General features: G+C 34.4%; 3 protein-coding genes across 3 annotated transcripts; 2 read left to right on the top strand and 1 right to left on the bottom strand.

The window, feature by feature from the left end:
- Nucleotides 1–371: 371 nt before the first annotated feature.
- Nucleotides 372–1,555, top strand: LOC146158091 (putative protein BRICK1). The gene has a single exon (XM_083384399.1). The coding sequence runs from the start codon at nt 399–401 to the stop codon at nt 624–626; it is 228 nt and encodes a 75-aa protein (XP_083240525.1). The 5' UTR covers nt 372–398; the 3' UTR covers nt 627–1,555.
- On the bottom strand, nt 1,195–3,256 carry LOC146158090 (uncharacterized). Its single transcript, XM_083383773.1, has 4 exons — nt 3,031–3,256; nt 2,610–2,693; nt 2,261–2,311; nt 1,195–1,482 (listed from the first exon to the last, which is right to left on the bottom strand). The coding sequence occupies exons 1-4, from the start codon at nt 3,254–3,256 to the stop codon at nt 1,283–1,285; spliced, it is 561 nt and encodes a 186-aa protein (XP_083239899.1). The 3' UTR covers nt 1,195–1,282.
- Nucleotides 3,257–9,829: 6,573 nt separating this feature from the next.
- LOC146158089 (uncharacterized) lies at nt 9,830–15,075 on the top strand. The gene is made up of 5 exons (XM_083383771.1): nt 9,830–9,989; nt 11,268–11,362; nt 12,853–12,907; nt 13,670–13,767; nt 14,905–15,075. Exons 1-5 carry the CDS (start codon nt 9,830–9,832, stop codon nt 15,073–15,075), a joined length of 579 nt encoding a protein of 192 aa, XP_083239897.1.
- The last annotated feature ends 749 nt before the right edge of the window (nt 15,076–15,824 follow it).

The following is a 15,824-nucleotide window of genomic DNA, read 5'->3' as shown; positions in this document are numbered from 1 at the left end:
TTTCGATATCCAAGTGCCCAATATTGGATCAATAATTCAGTGTTGTAAACAAGTCATTTTGAGATAACTTGCGTCCCAGTCAAATCATTTGTGAAATAACCAAAGTCGCAAGGCAATTATTAGAGCAAGTCAAACCACTAAAATGATATTAGAAACAATTAACTATTAAAATTGGTAAACTTGCCTGATTATAAGCAATGTTCCCAACTAAAAAATAACAAAAGAACACCAACATGTAGCAATCTAATAGTTTTAGGCCAAACTTGAAATAAATAGCTCAATTTTATAATAAAATGCTAAAAGAAAACACTTAGTTTCAACCCAAGTCGTTTAAGTCAATTACAACACTGGCAATATAACCTGCTGTAACTATAAGCACTGTTACTTTTCAGAATCAAATGGCGGGAAGGGGCGATGACATTCAGCAGCAAATTCAAAAGGACTGGGCAAACCGGGAATATGTCGAAGTAATTACAAGCAGCATAAAAAAGATAACAGACTTTCTCAACGGTTTCGATCTGTCATGCCGGTCTCGTCTTGCTACCCTTAACGAAAAATTAACCTCTCTGGAAAGAAGAATCGAATATATCGAAGCAAGAGTTACGACAGGCGAAACTTTTAATTGAAGATTTTTTGTACCGCAAAAGTGGACAGGGTTGGCATCATGTTGGTTGTATTAAATGAATTCAAACAGTGTGTCTTTAGATTATCCTGCAATGCTTGTCTTTCAAGTGTCACCAACATATACTGTACGTAAATGCTCAAATCAAAACAGTTGCATAGTTTTATTTGCACTCGTCTGATATGTGTTAAGTTGCAACTACGGTACATCCTTTGTGCTTTATTCTGTAATCTGATACTTCCATATAATGCTTTTCTTTTATTTACAAACGGTGCCTGTATGAATTAGCTTTTTTTGTTTGCTCATATCTTGTCATTTCGCTATTTAAATCAGTATGCTTGTTTATTTAGTAGCAACATTATAAAATCAAAATTAATTTAACATTTTGTGATAACAAGGGATTTGATTTCAATTATGTAAGTTTGTGTATTTCATCAAATATAACCCCTAAATCAGCAGTGTTGTTTACATTGTATAAATAATCACATATATTTTTTTCTTCTCTTTTATGATGTCCTAATTTTCTCAAAAATTTGTCTTGAAACAACCATAATGAAAAATAACAACTTGTCCAATATTATATTTTTGTTTACCTTTTTATTTAAAAAGTTATCTAAAAACGTAAATAAAACAACGTGTTGCAAAAAGATGTGTGTCATGTCAAACGTTGAAAGGAATTATAGGCCAGAAAGGTGGATTCGTGCTGCTGACTTTGTGATCAAATTTCGACTGTAGTTTCATTTCCATCGCTTCTATTGTATTTGCGTTGGAGCCATACAGTTCTTGAAGTCTGTCCATTCTTTCGGCCTCAGCATGCCTTTCTGGTGCATCTGAAGAAGGCCTTGGTAATCTTTGTGGCCCTGTAAATTGAAGCTTGTTAGTTCGTAGCTTCAAACTTTGTTTATAAAAGCAAATACTGCCTTTGTAGGATAGTTGTTGGTATCTCTAAATTTAAAATTATATGCTGTCTATTGTAGTGCGTAATGCTTCTGCTTATTCGGAATTACAAAAATATATGTGTGGAAACAACCACAAGTGTTTTTTTGTAAAATGACTCTTTTAAAAAAAGTACCCACTTGACAGTCGTATGCCACAGGAGCCCAGTATACACTGGGAACCTAACAAAAAACATTTAAGTTACATACCCAGACCGCTATACTATGCTGCTCACTGTAACTGAAACATCACATATGTTTGCCAGCATTCAACTCAGAGGTTCCCAACCTTTTTGAACTTTTAGCATAGCATTTTTGCTAAATTGCTAGCTGTGATTACAAATAAATTAGCTTGAAACAGTACACAACGGTATAAAAGGTAGAAAAATATCTTGATTTGTTGCACAGAGAAAAAATTAAAAATAATGGGCGAAAAAAGCGGAACCACTGGTCTAACCTAATCAGTAATAAACGAAAACAACGACAGCAATAAATAAAGACAGGTCACCTATTCCAATTCTATAGGTTAGTGTATTCAACCTTGGCAAAAATTTAGGACACCTTAATACATCACATTGATTAGCTGTTTATTGAAGCTAAAAAAAGGAAAACCTACTTCTGTACAATTGAATAACGAAATATTAAAATACTACATTAGTTGTTATAAAGATATGCTGCTTAAATAATAGGTGTGTGTATTTACCTTCAGTGTCCATTATATATTCTACTGTATCTTCCATCTCTTTTTTCTTCTCTACAAACAAATAATGTAAGTTTGTCTGTGGTGAGTTGAAACATTAAAAACTTTACTCTAGCTAGTTGCTAATAACTATTAAAATGTTTGCACAATATGGCAGTGGTGTAAACAAGACATTTTAAAATAAAGTCCCAATTGACTAATAAAGTCTTACGTGCAAAAATAAAATAATCCTAATTTATATAAAAGTTGGTTAGTAAAAACATTTTAAGTCATTGGTTCATTAAACTATTAAGTCAAGTCTTGTACTTAAGTTAATACAATACTGCAATGTTGCTAACTTTCAATGCCTTACGTAAGTTTTCTTGGTGTTTTAAGTTTTCTTGTTTGAACTTTTCAAACTCTGAACAGGTTTGTGGGAGTTCATCAACTGAAGAAGCTAAAAAGTAAAAGTAAAGATTTATGAGACTTAACCTCTTAGGCGCCAAATGTGGGTGTGCAAAGCGTTTTTAGGCGCCCTGGATCTCGTAGAACGTCAAAACGCAATGGAATTCAACTAAGTTATCAATAAATGATAAAGTTTTAGTAAGTCAAAAATGATTTAAATTTTCCGCATTGTCATGTTTACTAGTATGGACACGAGGTCATAGAATTTCAAAACTATGTTTTTTATGTTTTATGCATTTTTTAAAATTATTGTTTGGCTTTTGTTTTGCCTATTTCAATGGAAACATTATATTTACAATTACTATTGGTTAAACTATTATTGAACATACAAGAAGATTTCCGACATTTTCTTTTTCTGTTATTTCTTGTTGAATTTTCCCTTACGGCAGATTTGGAATCAGGATGTGATCTCTCTTTATGAATGAATGTTTCCATATTTGAGTTTCTGAATTTAGCTCTTCTAACCTGTTCTTCAATCTCCAACATTTTTGGAAAAAGGCTTTGGCTAAACCAATTCTCCATCGTTAAATGTTGCTGCTGGTTCGGACCAGTCATTTTTAATTTGTCAAAAGACCTTAGATTTTCTATGCAAAAATTAAAAAAAATAAAACCAACATGGTGTTAGTGTACGTTGACATACACACAAAATTGGGTACAATTCTTTGGATTCAGGCAATATTGTTATGTACTAGTAGCACATCCACAAAATCACTCAACATCAGCGTTGTAATGACTTAAGTCACTGTTTTTAAATGACTTGACTTGACTTAAAGTCTCTTAGTCAATGACTTGACTTGAGTCTCCTAGTCAAATTCTTGACTTAATTCTGTTATAAACATGACTTGACCTGAGTCTTTTGGATAAATGACTTGGGTTGAAACAAAGTGCTTTTATTAAGCATTGTTTTTATAAAATTGGGTTATTTATCCTAATTTTTGCATATATAATAATTTGATTGCTGTATGTTGCGTTTTTGTTATTTGTAGTGCATGTATCAGTTATCACTCATAATAAATCAATCAACTTCACCAAATTAATGTTTACTTTTTATGATAAGGACTTATTCGGAATTGACTTGCTTTAATTATGACTTGACTAGGACTTGACTTGTTATTTATTCACAAAGACTTGACTTGGACTTAAGAATTTTTAAATGGCTTGTTGCCAAATATGCTCTAAGATTCTAACTTGTAGTAAACATCGGCACTGGTGTAGAATCTTACCAAAGTGAACACAACTAGTAACGCTAACCCAAAAATTGTGCGTTAATTTAATAATTTAAAAGGTGTGGCATAAGATTCTAGACCAGCACCCTTTTAGCTTCTAATAACAGTCTGGTAGTTAAATGTACAGTATACAGTCAAAAAACATTTGAACTGACTGGTTTTCGTCCTGCCTTTACAGCATTCCTTAAACACCCGAAATTTTTAGGGTTATTAAATTCTATATTATTTATTTTTGGCGCTAGTCTTGAATCGTACCCATTTTTTAAAGTAATAAGACAAATTGCCAATTTATCAAGAAAAAAATAAATAAAGGAGATTAAATGTAATAATATTAACATTTGACCTATCTAAAGGCCAACTAGCACCTCACTAACCCTTGGAAACAATGTGCGCTCGTCTAGACTCTACCATAGCGTAAATTAAATCAACGCACATTTTTTGGGTTAGCGTTTTCGATCGAGCATAGCGTTTTGGGTTAGGGTGGGTCAAGTATTATTAAATTCATTATTTAATAATGATACTTGACCCACCCTCACCCAAACGATAACTCGCACCCTAACCCGATTCTAAACCACCGCCTTATTATTTAATAATAAATATAATTATACTTAGCTTGGCACATCTATGCGTTGATTTATTAATTGTTTCAACACTGTGGTATAGGATTATAGACGAAGTCCGGGAATATCGGTAATATTTTTTAAATCGTATAAGTTATGAATTTTCGTCTTCATAATATATAATAACTTTAGGGCGTCCTCAAATTTTTAGTTTTAGCTGTGTATGGCCTTCATAACTCTATAAATTTACGTCTGCAAACAAACCAGCAACGCATTGCATTGGGTAGATACTTAAACGTCCATAGTAGGATTCCAAATCCAAGCGTTTTCAGAACGCTTCCTATTGGCTGAAATTTTATGACGTAATAGATTCTTTTTAAGCGCAAATGTACTGTAGTACTTAAAAAATAAAAAGTCAAAACATCGTTTATTGTCCTTGGACACCGTTTTGAATTTTACGCCGTAAAAGAAGCGCAAAATAACCACACCACTGTTCTGTTAAAAAACAAGCGTTAGCAGTATATGTCTCAAAAATTAGTTCAAGTGTGTTTAAACTTGACCAATGTGTGAATGCAGGTGTGCAAAGCCAAAACAGGCCATTACAAAAAAATTGCGTACAGTCTGCTTAAATGACCGTACGCAACTATGCTGGGTATACGTACTAAACTTAATAACTTCGTTTTGTTTATTATTTATTAAAATATAAATATTTTTTGTCGTGTGCGTTTGAACAACCAACTTAATTGGCAATTTTTTTTGGCTGGCTTTTACTCATTTCTAGCTGCCATTTTAGTAACAATAGCCGGCGCTGGTCTAGAATCCTACCACAGTTCTAAAATCAACGCACAAAATTTAAGTTAGGTTGCGGGTTAGCGTTTGGGTGTGGGTGGGTCAAGTATTATTATATTCTTTATTTAATAATAATTTCTGATTTTCACTAAGATCTTAATTAGCAATTTTTGAGTATGATTAAAGTGCAACAAATTAAGAAGGATTTTCTGCTTGTGTTCAGTTGGTGTGTACTGTTTCAATCATAGTTACCATTTTTTCTAACGATAATAAATTAAATCAAAAACATCTAGATTTATTATAAAGAAATCTAAAAACTATTTTTGAAAATATTTAATACGCTTGGACATAACGGGTTTTGCCTTTAGCTTAAGATTTGCTGTTTTAAAAAACATTTTACTGAATATGGACCAGTTATGGAAATCTTGGTTTATTAACTCACTAATTAATTGTTTTTCAATTAGCAAAAAATTTAAACTTAAAGAAATTACAAAAAAGATTATCCTTGACATTAAATCTGCCACAATTTTAGATTACACAACATTTTTTTATAATAATCTAAAGAAACATCTAAAATCTAAATTATATATTTAAGATCCTAAAGTCCTAAACAGTAAATCTCATTTAAAAAAAATGCCTGATTGATAGGAATGGGATGTTCAAAGTAGAATACCAGAGGTATTATTAAATGGTAGTTTCAAATCCAGAATGTTCTAAGGTTTTTAATTGCAAATATTGATTTGTTGGTCCATAACATAAATGACATTAAAGCAATTAGGATTCAAATTGTAAGAATGCACTTACTTTACCGTTTGGTTACGACCTAAACGGGTGAAAACTAAACTATGATGTTCTTGTATACATAATATTTCTTTTGTGTTCTAATGCATTTTATTTCAACTTTCTTAATTTGATAGGCATTTCTATTTATAACTAACTAGGTTTAACATGCTATGAATAGTCTTTGAGATCATCTTCAATGGAGTTGTAAATGTAACAGAAGGGAGCAGGCAATGTGGTATGGTTGTTCCTTAACCCGTTCCCATGGAGCCCTATGTAGCTCAGGTGAAAAAGTGACTGTCCCTGTTGAGCCAAGATCTTGGATGCAAGCCTCATGTCATGGCTAGATGTTGCTTGCATCACAGCCTGAATTACTGAAACTGATTTTAAATGAATTATTTCAAATATTACAGTTTAATTTTAATCATATTAATTGCAAATTCACATAAGCCGGAGAATGTGTATGCAAAGTCATTTTTATTTAATCTGTGAAGTGTTTTTTGTGATTTTTTCTGTTTTTTTAATACCTAAGTCTCCTTATCTAGTGTTGTCAATTTTTGGTGTAATAAAGAAAGCATGGTCAATGCATGTTAGGTATGTGCATATCTAAAAACAAATACATTTTTTATGAAAACAGTTGTTTCTAGAATATATATATCAGGGGTGGCCACATGCGGCTCTTTACCCAGTTGTGTACGGCTCTTCCGTTCATGTTGCAAATATGATTTTTTAGAATGTTTCGATTTCGTTTTGTCAACTTTATGGTGTGGATTATTGCCGGTTTCGAGTTAGTCTGTTTGCCTTAAGGCCAACGTATCTTTAACAATACTTTTGAAAAGATAAACGCAAACAAATTAAATAAAAAAAATACTAGGGAGAGGCTATTCTTTTTGTTTCATGTGTGTAAGGTGCGCGGCTCTTTGTGGTTAACCAAGTAACAAAATGTGCTTCAACATGTAGGCATAAATTAAAAGGGCCTTATTAAAAATCCCACCACAATGCATATTATTTTGGTTAGGGACTGGTTTAAGTTTTGGGTTGGGTTGGTTAAACATTATCAATAAATATAATAATACTTGACCCACGTAAGCCCAAACGCTAACACGAATAATGTTAGCAATATAAGCCCCCGGACGAAAATGTGGTACGACAGCATTGCAGCGGCTCGACGTGTCCTATTAACAGAGTTAAAAATATGTTCAAAATACCCGTTTGGTATTTTTCTTCTATAAGAAAACTAAATTATCTAGTAGGCCGTTCAGCTGATCGTCTGTTACGTCTTAAAATTTCATCTGTGACGTCATAAAATTTCAGCCAATAGGAAGCGTTCTGAAAACGCTTGGATTTAGAATCCTACTATGGACGTTTAAGTATCTACCCATTGCATTTTACTCAACGTGGGGGTTTCCCATTGCAAAATGTAGGCTACTTTGGGCTAATTTTAAGATATATAGGAATGTCTGGTAATATCAAACGACACCAATTTATTGATAAAAAACATTAATAAGCAAAATGATCAGACCTCATACTATTGCCCAAAAGTCGGTTTGATTTGCGCCATGGCTAAAAATAAAACTGTTGAAAATACTATTCTTTAGAAAAGATTATATACGGTTTTCCCCTTATTTATTGTTATCACAAAATAAAAAAGTAAAAAAAAATTGTCCATAAAATCTAATTTTTGTACATAAAAAATTGCTTGCTATATGTTGCGTTTTTCTTATTTTTTAGTTTAGTTATTGCTCGATATTCGAACGAGTTTACCAATTCTAATAATTTCTAAAGTTTATTTTTATGACAAGGACTTAACTTGAAGTTGACTTGCTCTAATTATGACTTGACTGGGACTTGGCTTGCACAACTGATGACTTGGACTAGGGTGGACTTAATTTATTTCAAAATGACTTGTTTACAACACTTTGGCTTTATTAATATCTAATAATAAACAACTAAGCTAGAACAAACTATTTTCATTTAAATCGAGGTGGTGCGCGAACACGCGGTGGCAGCAAAGAGCAACTAAGATGTACGCGGCCAGAAAGCTTAAGAGCTAGGCCAGTGGTTCTCAACCTTTTTTCTTTCGTGGCCCATTGATATTGCGAAAAAATTCTGTGGCCCAATAGTTTTATGAAAGAAAAAACTGTAAAATAGGTTTGGAACAAAACACAGCAGAACATATTTCAAAACAGATTATTTATTCAACCTTGCATTAGTGAAATACTTGCAGCTGAACAATAAATTTACATTCCTTTTTAATTTCTTCCCAAGCCATTATTCCTGTAAAATTAAATATAGTGACACAAATTAAACTGAATCTAGTTTTTTTTTTTAAATTGGTCTGTGGCCCACCTCAAATGTTCCTATGGCCCACCAGGGAGCCATGGCCCACTGGTTGAGAACCGCTGAGCTAAGCAGTATGCACCGTCTTACAGGATCGCATACCATAGCAAATTAAAGCCATAGAAATATTTGCGGTAGTTAACATTGTTAGCTTCTTCATATACTTGCAAACTCCTATATTTAGCACATGCATTCTCTTCCTTTGTTCTCTAGGGCTAGTTTAGTTGTGTGGCCATGCCCCTCCCTCATACAGGAATTTTTTGCCTATTTTAACTGTACGTTAATGAAAACAGTTTTTCTTTTTTCGCTTTGCGCGACTATATACCATGTTTATAATGTGGCTTTGTATTGAAAGTAACTACCTCTCCGATGTAAAAGTTTAACAAAATAAACGAACGATTTGGTGTTTTCAAGGCTGTTTCTATATGACGTCACGTTAAGATGTAACCTTTGTGTCGTCACGTCTGAACAAAATTTTATGCCCCCCTCAATAAAAAATTCTGGATCCGCGCCTGCCAAGCAATTGTTTGAGTCGCATGTGACCTGTATTGCTCTAAGGATTAAGATCTTTCTTATGAGCCAAACCATGAAACAACATCCCGTTTAGTGAACAAATATATTGGAGTGACTAAACCTTTAAAGACAAAGGTCATAAGGGAACTTTCAAGTAGGACTTTCAATTAGTTGTTTTGCAGTGTTACCATGTAAGTAACTGTTTTCTTGGATTGTGTTTTGTGTCATTCTAAGGATAAGATCTCTATTGTAAACCAGGCCATAAAACTACAGCCCTTGTTTGATCAACAAATATTTTAAGGTGACTAAACCAGTGTTTCTCAGCTATGGCTAGCGACAGACACCCCTTAGAAATAATAAAAAGACTGCCGCACCCCTACAAGATTTTTTTGTAGTTAAATCACTAGAATGTCACAATAAACGGAATTGAAACAACACACATCAACTCTACACAACGTAGGAAGTTATAATTTGGATTTATTCCAGTCTAATCTGACACAAAAATATTGTAAGAGTGGAGCATATGTCGCGGCTTCCTTGACAATTAGAAATGGCACCCCGGTTGAGAACCACTGGACTAAACCTTTGAAAAACAATAGTCATCGTAGAACTTTCAAGTAGGAGGAGTTGCGTCTTCCTGCCATCATTACGTTATTTTGCGCCACCCGCCTCTTTGAAGGCAAGCTTGTGCCATCTTAACTACGCCACATATTGCCGGAAGGTCGCAATAGCGTGGGCAAGTTCTTTATAAACAGCCACCAGTGTCGGGACATTCATGCCACTCTCAACTTTTTGAAAACGTTGCTCAGTAGAAGAAAGCTAAACAAGGCGTGGCCCAAGAATTCAATTTTTTCGTTTTTTTTTGTCAAGCCGAAGTTAAACAGCACTTTTAAACTTCGAGTAGGGTTGGCGATACAGTCATGTCTCGTCCGGGTAAACCTTATTCCCCTAACCAAGGGACGTCGAGTAATGTTGGACCAAGTTACGAAAACCCCTCACTGGTGTACGAGATGCCTCAAATTCAGCAAAAGCCTACCAATGGAATTCAACCAACGGAACAGCGCCAAAAAACTGACAAAGGTAAATTATGGAAATAGTTTTTGAAGTTTAAACTCCCCGGTTCCAAAAAAATCCGTTTTTTTTATAGTTTTTGAAGTAGACCTGTAAACTTTTCGGTTGGCTACAAAAAATCCGTTTTTTTGTGATGCACATTTCAGGGGCCTGAAAAATCCCTTCTGACTTGAAAAAAACTTTTCCTTAGCTTAAATACTATCGTTACCCTAGTTTATGTACAACTACTCAGGCCTTTTCTATGACCATAGCTGTGTCATCAAAATATTGGCCAGTTTTGTGCACAATTCATTTTAAAATGACCACTAAAAATAAAGTCACAATAATTTTCAAACGAAAACCGAGCCAGTCGTTCTCAATAAATAGAGCTGGCAACAGCATTGACATCAATAAATCAAATCAGTTAACGACCTTACAAAAACATCTAGAGCAAACATAGCAGGTTAACATTTATTACATTTAAAGATACTTGTCTTAAATAACTGTACTTTACTTAAATGTATTATATTATAAGGTCATTTGCGCAAATAACTAAAGTACAATAAGTCCAGTAATCTGCGTAAAATGACTTAACCACAGTTAAAATATTTTGCCTAAAATACTGCGGTAAAGTCATTTAAAAAGTGTACTTAAAGCCAAAGTCATTGAATTAAAATATTACAAAACTGGTAGCGTTGGCGTAAGGTAAATCGTCCTTACATGCAAATGTTGTCACTCTTAGATGCAAAAAAGCTTCGTATTCAATAATAATAAATAGTTCTATTTTACTTCAATGTACTCTATTAAAGCACCTTAATTTAAAACTCACTGACTAATTACAAAACTGGTAGCGTTGTAGTAAGGCAGTGGTCGGCAAACTTTTCTTGTCGCGGCAAGTGCTCTTTTCAAAGCTATTGAAGGCTCACTACGTAAAAGCAATACGAAAAAAGTGGCGGATTCAGGATATTTTATTTTAAGGTGAAATATTACACGGCATTTTGATGCCCAAAAAATACGAAAATTTTTTCGTTTACATATAGTTAAAGTTGGCAAAAAATATAGTTCCACAGGCCCTCAGGACCACATTTGCCACGTGACCCTTTCCAAGCTGAGTATTAAAAATGATATGCCACGCAAACTTTTAAAATAAAGTGCAATGAATCTACGGCATTCACGCGGCCCACAACTACATGATAACAATAAACTATTCAAACATAACTCGCGGCCCACTAAAAATGGCTCTGCGGCCCACAGTTTGCCGAGCAGTGGAGTACGGAAATTGTCCCATAAAAACTTTGTTACTTTTAGATTGGAAAAAGGGCTTCGCTTGCAAATCGTTTTTCATTGGATTCACGATATTTCTTCTACTTTTTGCTGCAGTTCTCTCCATACTGATCTACGTAGTAAGTGTTCGCATACGCATTTAAATTTAACACGTAAATCCATCAAAATACCAGACATATTATTGCTAAGATAACACAAACAAATTACCGAAAGTTACGACGTTCAAATACAACGTAGACTTCAATAAATAATGTTTTAGGAATAAGAGATTGGGTAATGGAACAAATAAACTGAATAGAATCACATCCCATTAGTTTCGCATAACCACAAAGCAAAATAAAAAATGCCGAAGAGGAAATGCTAGCTCACATTCGACAAGAAACCTTAAGAAATTTAATGTTATGTAGAACTTATGCTCTTATATATAAACTGCTACTATCAGGCATAGTAACAACCAGTTTTTTTTAAGGTTTGGTTTGGGTGACCGCTAAGTAGTTTTAAGAGACCGCAAGTGTTTCATTTAAATACCAAAAAGTTGCAAGTCCAAAATTTGGGAAACCGCTGGAGAAATTTGGGGGACCGTTTCGGTCCCGACACTGAACGCTCGTACAATGCATGGAAAAAACACACGAAGGGAAGAAATGCGAGCACCAACACGAATTAGCAAACATTTATTGTGCTCTGATGTTCAAATAAAAATGAAAATAACTTCGCTCCAATATATGGTTTAAAGATAGTTTGAAAGCAATATGTTTGGTTTATTTTGATAAGTTGGCGCCAACCACCACTGTTTATTTTGTACCAACCTCCCTCTTCGTGCCATTTCCACTACGTAAATCGACCTTCTTGACGTAACGGTGTTAAACAAAACATCTTGAACAAATTGTGCGGCAACAGTATGCCATAATGTTTGTGTTCTTCAGATGAGAATTCTGTAATGTCCGTTACTCTACCTCTTTCTGTCTCCTCTCTACCTTTTTCTGTCCCCTCTCTACCTTTTTCTGTCCCCTCTCTACCTTTTTCTGTCCTCTATCTACCTTTTTCTGCCCCCTCTCTACCTTTTTCTGTCCTCTATCTACCTTTTTCTGTCTCCTCTCTACCTTTTTCTGTCCCCTCTCTACCTTTTTCTGTCCCCTCTCTACCTTTTTCTGTCCTCTATCTACCTTTTTCTGCCCCCTCTCTACCTTTTTCTGTCCTCTATCTACCTTTTTCTGTCTCCTCTCTACCTTTTTCTGTCCCCTCTCTACCTTTTTCTGTCCCCTCTCTACCTTTTTCTGTCCTCTATCTACCTTTTTCTGTCTCCTCTCTACCTTTTTCTGTCCCCTCTCTACCTTTTTCTGTCCCCTCTCTACCTTTTTCTGTCCTCTATCTACCTTTTTCTGTCCTCTCTCTGTCTCTCTCTTTTTTTCTCTTACTCTGTCTCTTTATTTTTTCTTCGTTTTGCCTTTGTTTGCTCTTCCCACTCATTCTCGATTGCTTCCGCTTGCCCACCTAATATTTCTCTCTTTTTCTCCTCGCATTTCTAACGCCTACTCTCTTCTCTTTTTCCTAGTTCTCCCATCCTCTTACTCATTTTTTTGATCAAATAACATTTAAAATTATTACGCAGAAACCAAATGAAACAAGTGCTACTGTCAGTTCACAAGTTGGAACAACTTCAGAAAGTAAGTAGCCTATTACAAACTGACAGTAATTTTTTTTCAACAATGACAAACAACTGAGAGAAATGTATGTCAGCATTGTGTTAGAAATCCAATTTTATTTTGCCTATACCACATTTTATTTGAAAAAATAGCTACGTTCATTCACAACTAGCGTTTATTGAGAAGTTATTTCATAACATCCGATAATATTGGATCACTGATACTCGATATCAAGGGTATTATCGACAATATTTCGAAATATTGTACATTTCTCAAGAAAAATAGTAATTAAAGTTAGCTAACAGCAAAGATATCGGCTCAAGGGGCCATATGTTTTATCTAAAATATCAAGTTTGAGAATAGAAAGTATAAATCGAACGTTCCCTCACTATCACTACAGGGCCTCTTAAACCTTTTACTGACCTTTTAAAAACTTATTTTGCGTGGGCCAGGGTGGGCATTTTAGAGATGACGTCATAATACAAGTAGACCTAATAAATTTGCTGTGTCCGGTCATCCTTATGTGCAAATACTAAATCGCATTGAAATACATTTAAGAAGAAGACAAGGACGTTTATTTTTTATTTATCTTTTTCTAATGAAAAACATTCACTTTTGAATTATACATCCAGATTTCAGTTAGGACTCCATGGACCCCCAGAAACTATTTCACATACCCCTAAGGGGTCACACGTACCCCTAAGGGGTCAATGAACCTCAGTTGAACCCTTTTGAAAACAACCTAAAAATGTTACGTAGACCTTTTCTTCTCTTTCTACGTAGAAAAGAAAGTTTACAAATCATGCTTGGATTTGAAGAATGAAGGCCATAACGTTTCTGGAATCTACAAGATAAGCATATCTTCACTGACAGAAGTCGAAGTTTGTACATTTTATTATTTATAACAGCGGGCACCAAACTTTTTTTGTGGAGGGCTGGATAACTGAGAGGATTAACGATCGCGGGGATTTAAAATTTTGTCAAACTTTATTAACTGAATTAACGCTATACGAAAAAAACATTAATAACTGTATGCAACAAAAACAGAAGTCAGCTTTAATAAATGTCGTTCAGTTTATTTTTTGTTTAATTTAACATTTTAACTTTATCTTCTAAGGAAATAGGCCGCGGGTAGAATTATCTATGAGGGCCGGATCTGGCCCACGGCCGTAGTTGACCCCTGATTTATAAATTTTTTATTGTTTCTTATTCATTAAATATCATAGAAATGAAACCAGTAGGAACTGAGCTTTAATCTCAATCTTTTTTATCAGTCAGGTTTATTCTAATGACTTGGCGCCAACATTTCGGTAGAAACTTACCAGTGATACTGTTAAACGTAAAATACCATTTAAAGCAATAATCCACTATATATTTTAGCGCATAGATTTATTTGTCTTTGCGCTGTTGCTTGGTGTATAAATATTTAGAAGTTGACTTTTATAACTTCCACACAAGCGAATTAATCCATGAACGCACGTAAGGGGGTTATATTATAAACTAACCACCAGTGTTGTAAACAAGTCTTTTGAAATTATTTAAGACCCAGTCAAGTTATCTGTAAAATAACTCAAGTCCAAATCAAGTCTTTCGAATAAATAGCAAAGTCCAAGTCAAGTCATTATTAAAGCTAGTCAACTTCAAATCAAGTCGTTGTCAGGTAAATAAAACTTCAAACTGGTAAAACTGACAAACTCCTCCGACTCCTCCGATCAACAACTCAAGTAAAGAATAACATAAACGCAACAAATAGCAAGCAAATTGTTTTATGTGAAAAGCTGAAGATAAAAACCCAATTTTATAATTTCTTAATGAAAAAACAATTTATTTTAACCCAAGTCATTTGTCCAAATGACTTAAGTCAAGTCATGTCATTTGTCCACAATACTTGAGTCAAGTCAAGTCATTTTGCCCAAAAAGATTTATGTCAAGTCAAGCCATTTAAAAACAGTGACTCAAGTGCACTTAAGCCAAGTCATTGACTTAAGTCATTACACTGCTAACCACATATATTTTAGGTTTATTGTGACATGATGACGTCAGGCGGTGGTTGGACTTTAGTGGCTTCAATCGTGAACGAAAATCCTCAGAGCAAATGTTCACACTACGACAACTGGTCCCGCAATCCATCTACTCCAACTGGCAGAGGTAAACCCGACAGAGGCACCTATGCGTTTAGGGATCAATAATTCGTAAATTGTAATCGTAAGTTGATCCAGTGTTGTAAATAAGACGTTTTAAAATAACTAAAGTTTCAGTCAAGTTGGGTACATTTTGCACGGATCGGTAATGTAGCTTGATAATAAATTGAAAAACCAAAAGTTCGAGTAGATCGACAGCATCTTGATTAAGACGTTTCGATACGAGCTTGTATCATCTTCAGTTAATGTGACTGAGAAGCAATTCAAGCATCACTTATAAGAGATGGGACGCAATTGCTATCAGTCTAAGCTTGTATCGAAACGTCTTAATTAAGATGCTGTCGATCTGTCACGCCAAAATTGATCCGGTCGGATCGATTTGGGCATTGGAACAGCCGCTAAAACAAGTCTGGCTAGGGTTAGGGTTAGGCCGGACCAGTTTTGGCCTGACGGACCAAATTTCGCGTTACAATATTCAAGTATTTTTTTGCAAATAACAAGTCCCAGTTCAAGTCACTGTTAAGGCAAGACTTAGACAACTAGATAATTCTAGTTTTCAAAATCATCGAAATAGAGCAAAATGCGACTAATTTTAATTGTAATCTAATTTTTAAATTCCTTGTGTGCTCTAATTCTAGTTATTCGGATTTTACCAAAAAGGTGCTTTGTCCATCGGCATTTTTATTACCCTATAGTTGGAACAAAGAATATATTTTAAAACTTTTGGTCTAAACGCCTTGAAGGTGAATTTTACAGCCTAAAAGCCCAAACCTATGAAAAAAATAACTCAGGAATAT

Source organism: Ascidiella aspersa, chromosome 3, assembly GCF_963924565.1.
Source record: "Ascidiella aspersa chromosome 3, kaAscAspe10.2, whole genome shotgun sequence".
Lineage (NCBI taxonomy): Eukaryota > Metazoa > Chordata > Ascidiacea > Phlebobranchia > Ascidiidae > Ascidiella > Ascidiella aspersa.
The sequence above is the reverse complement of the archived record's forward strand: the minus strand, read 5'-3'. Positions and strand labels throughout refer to the sequence as shown.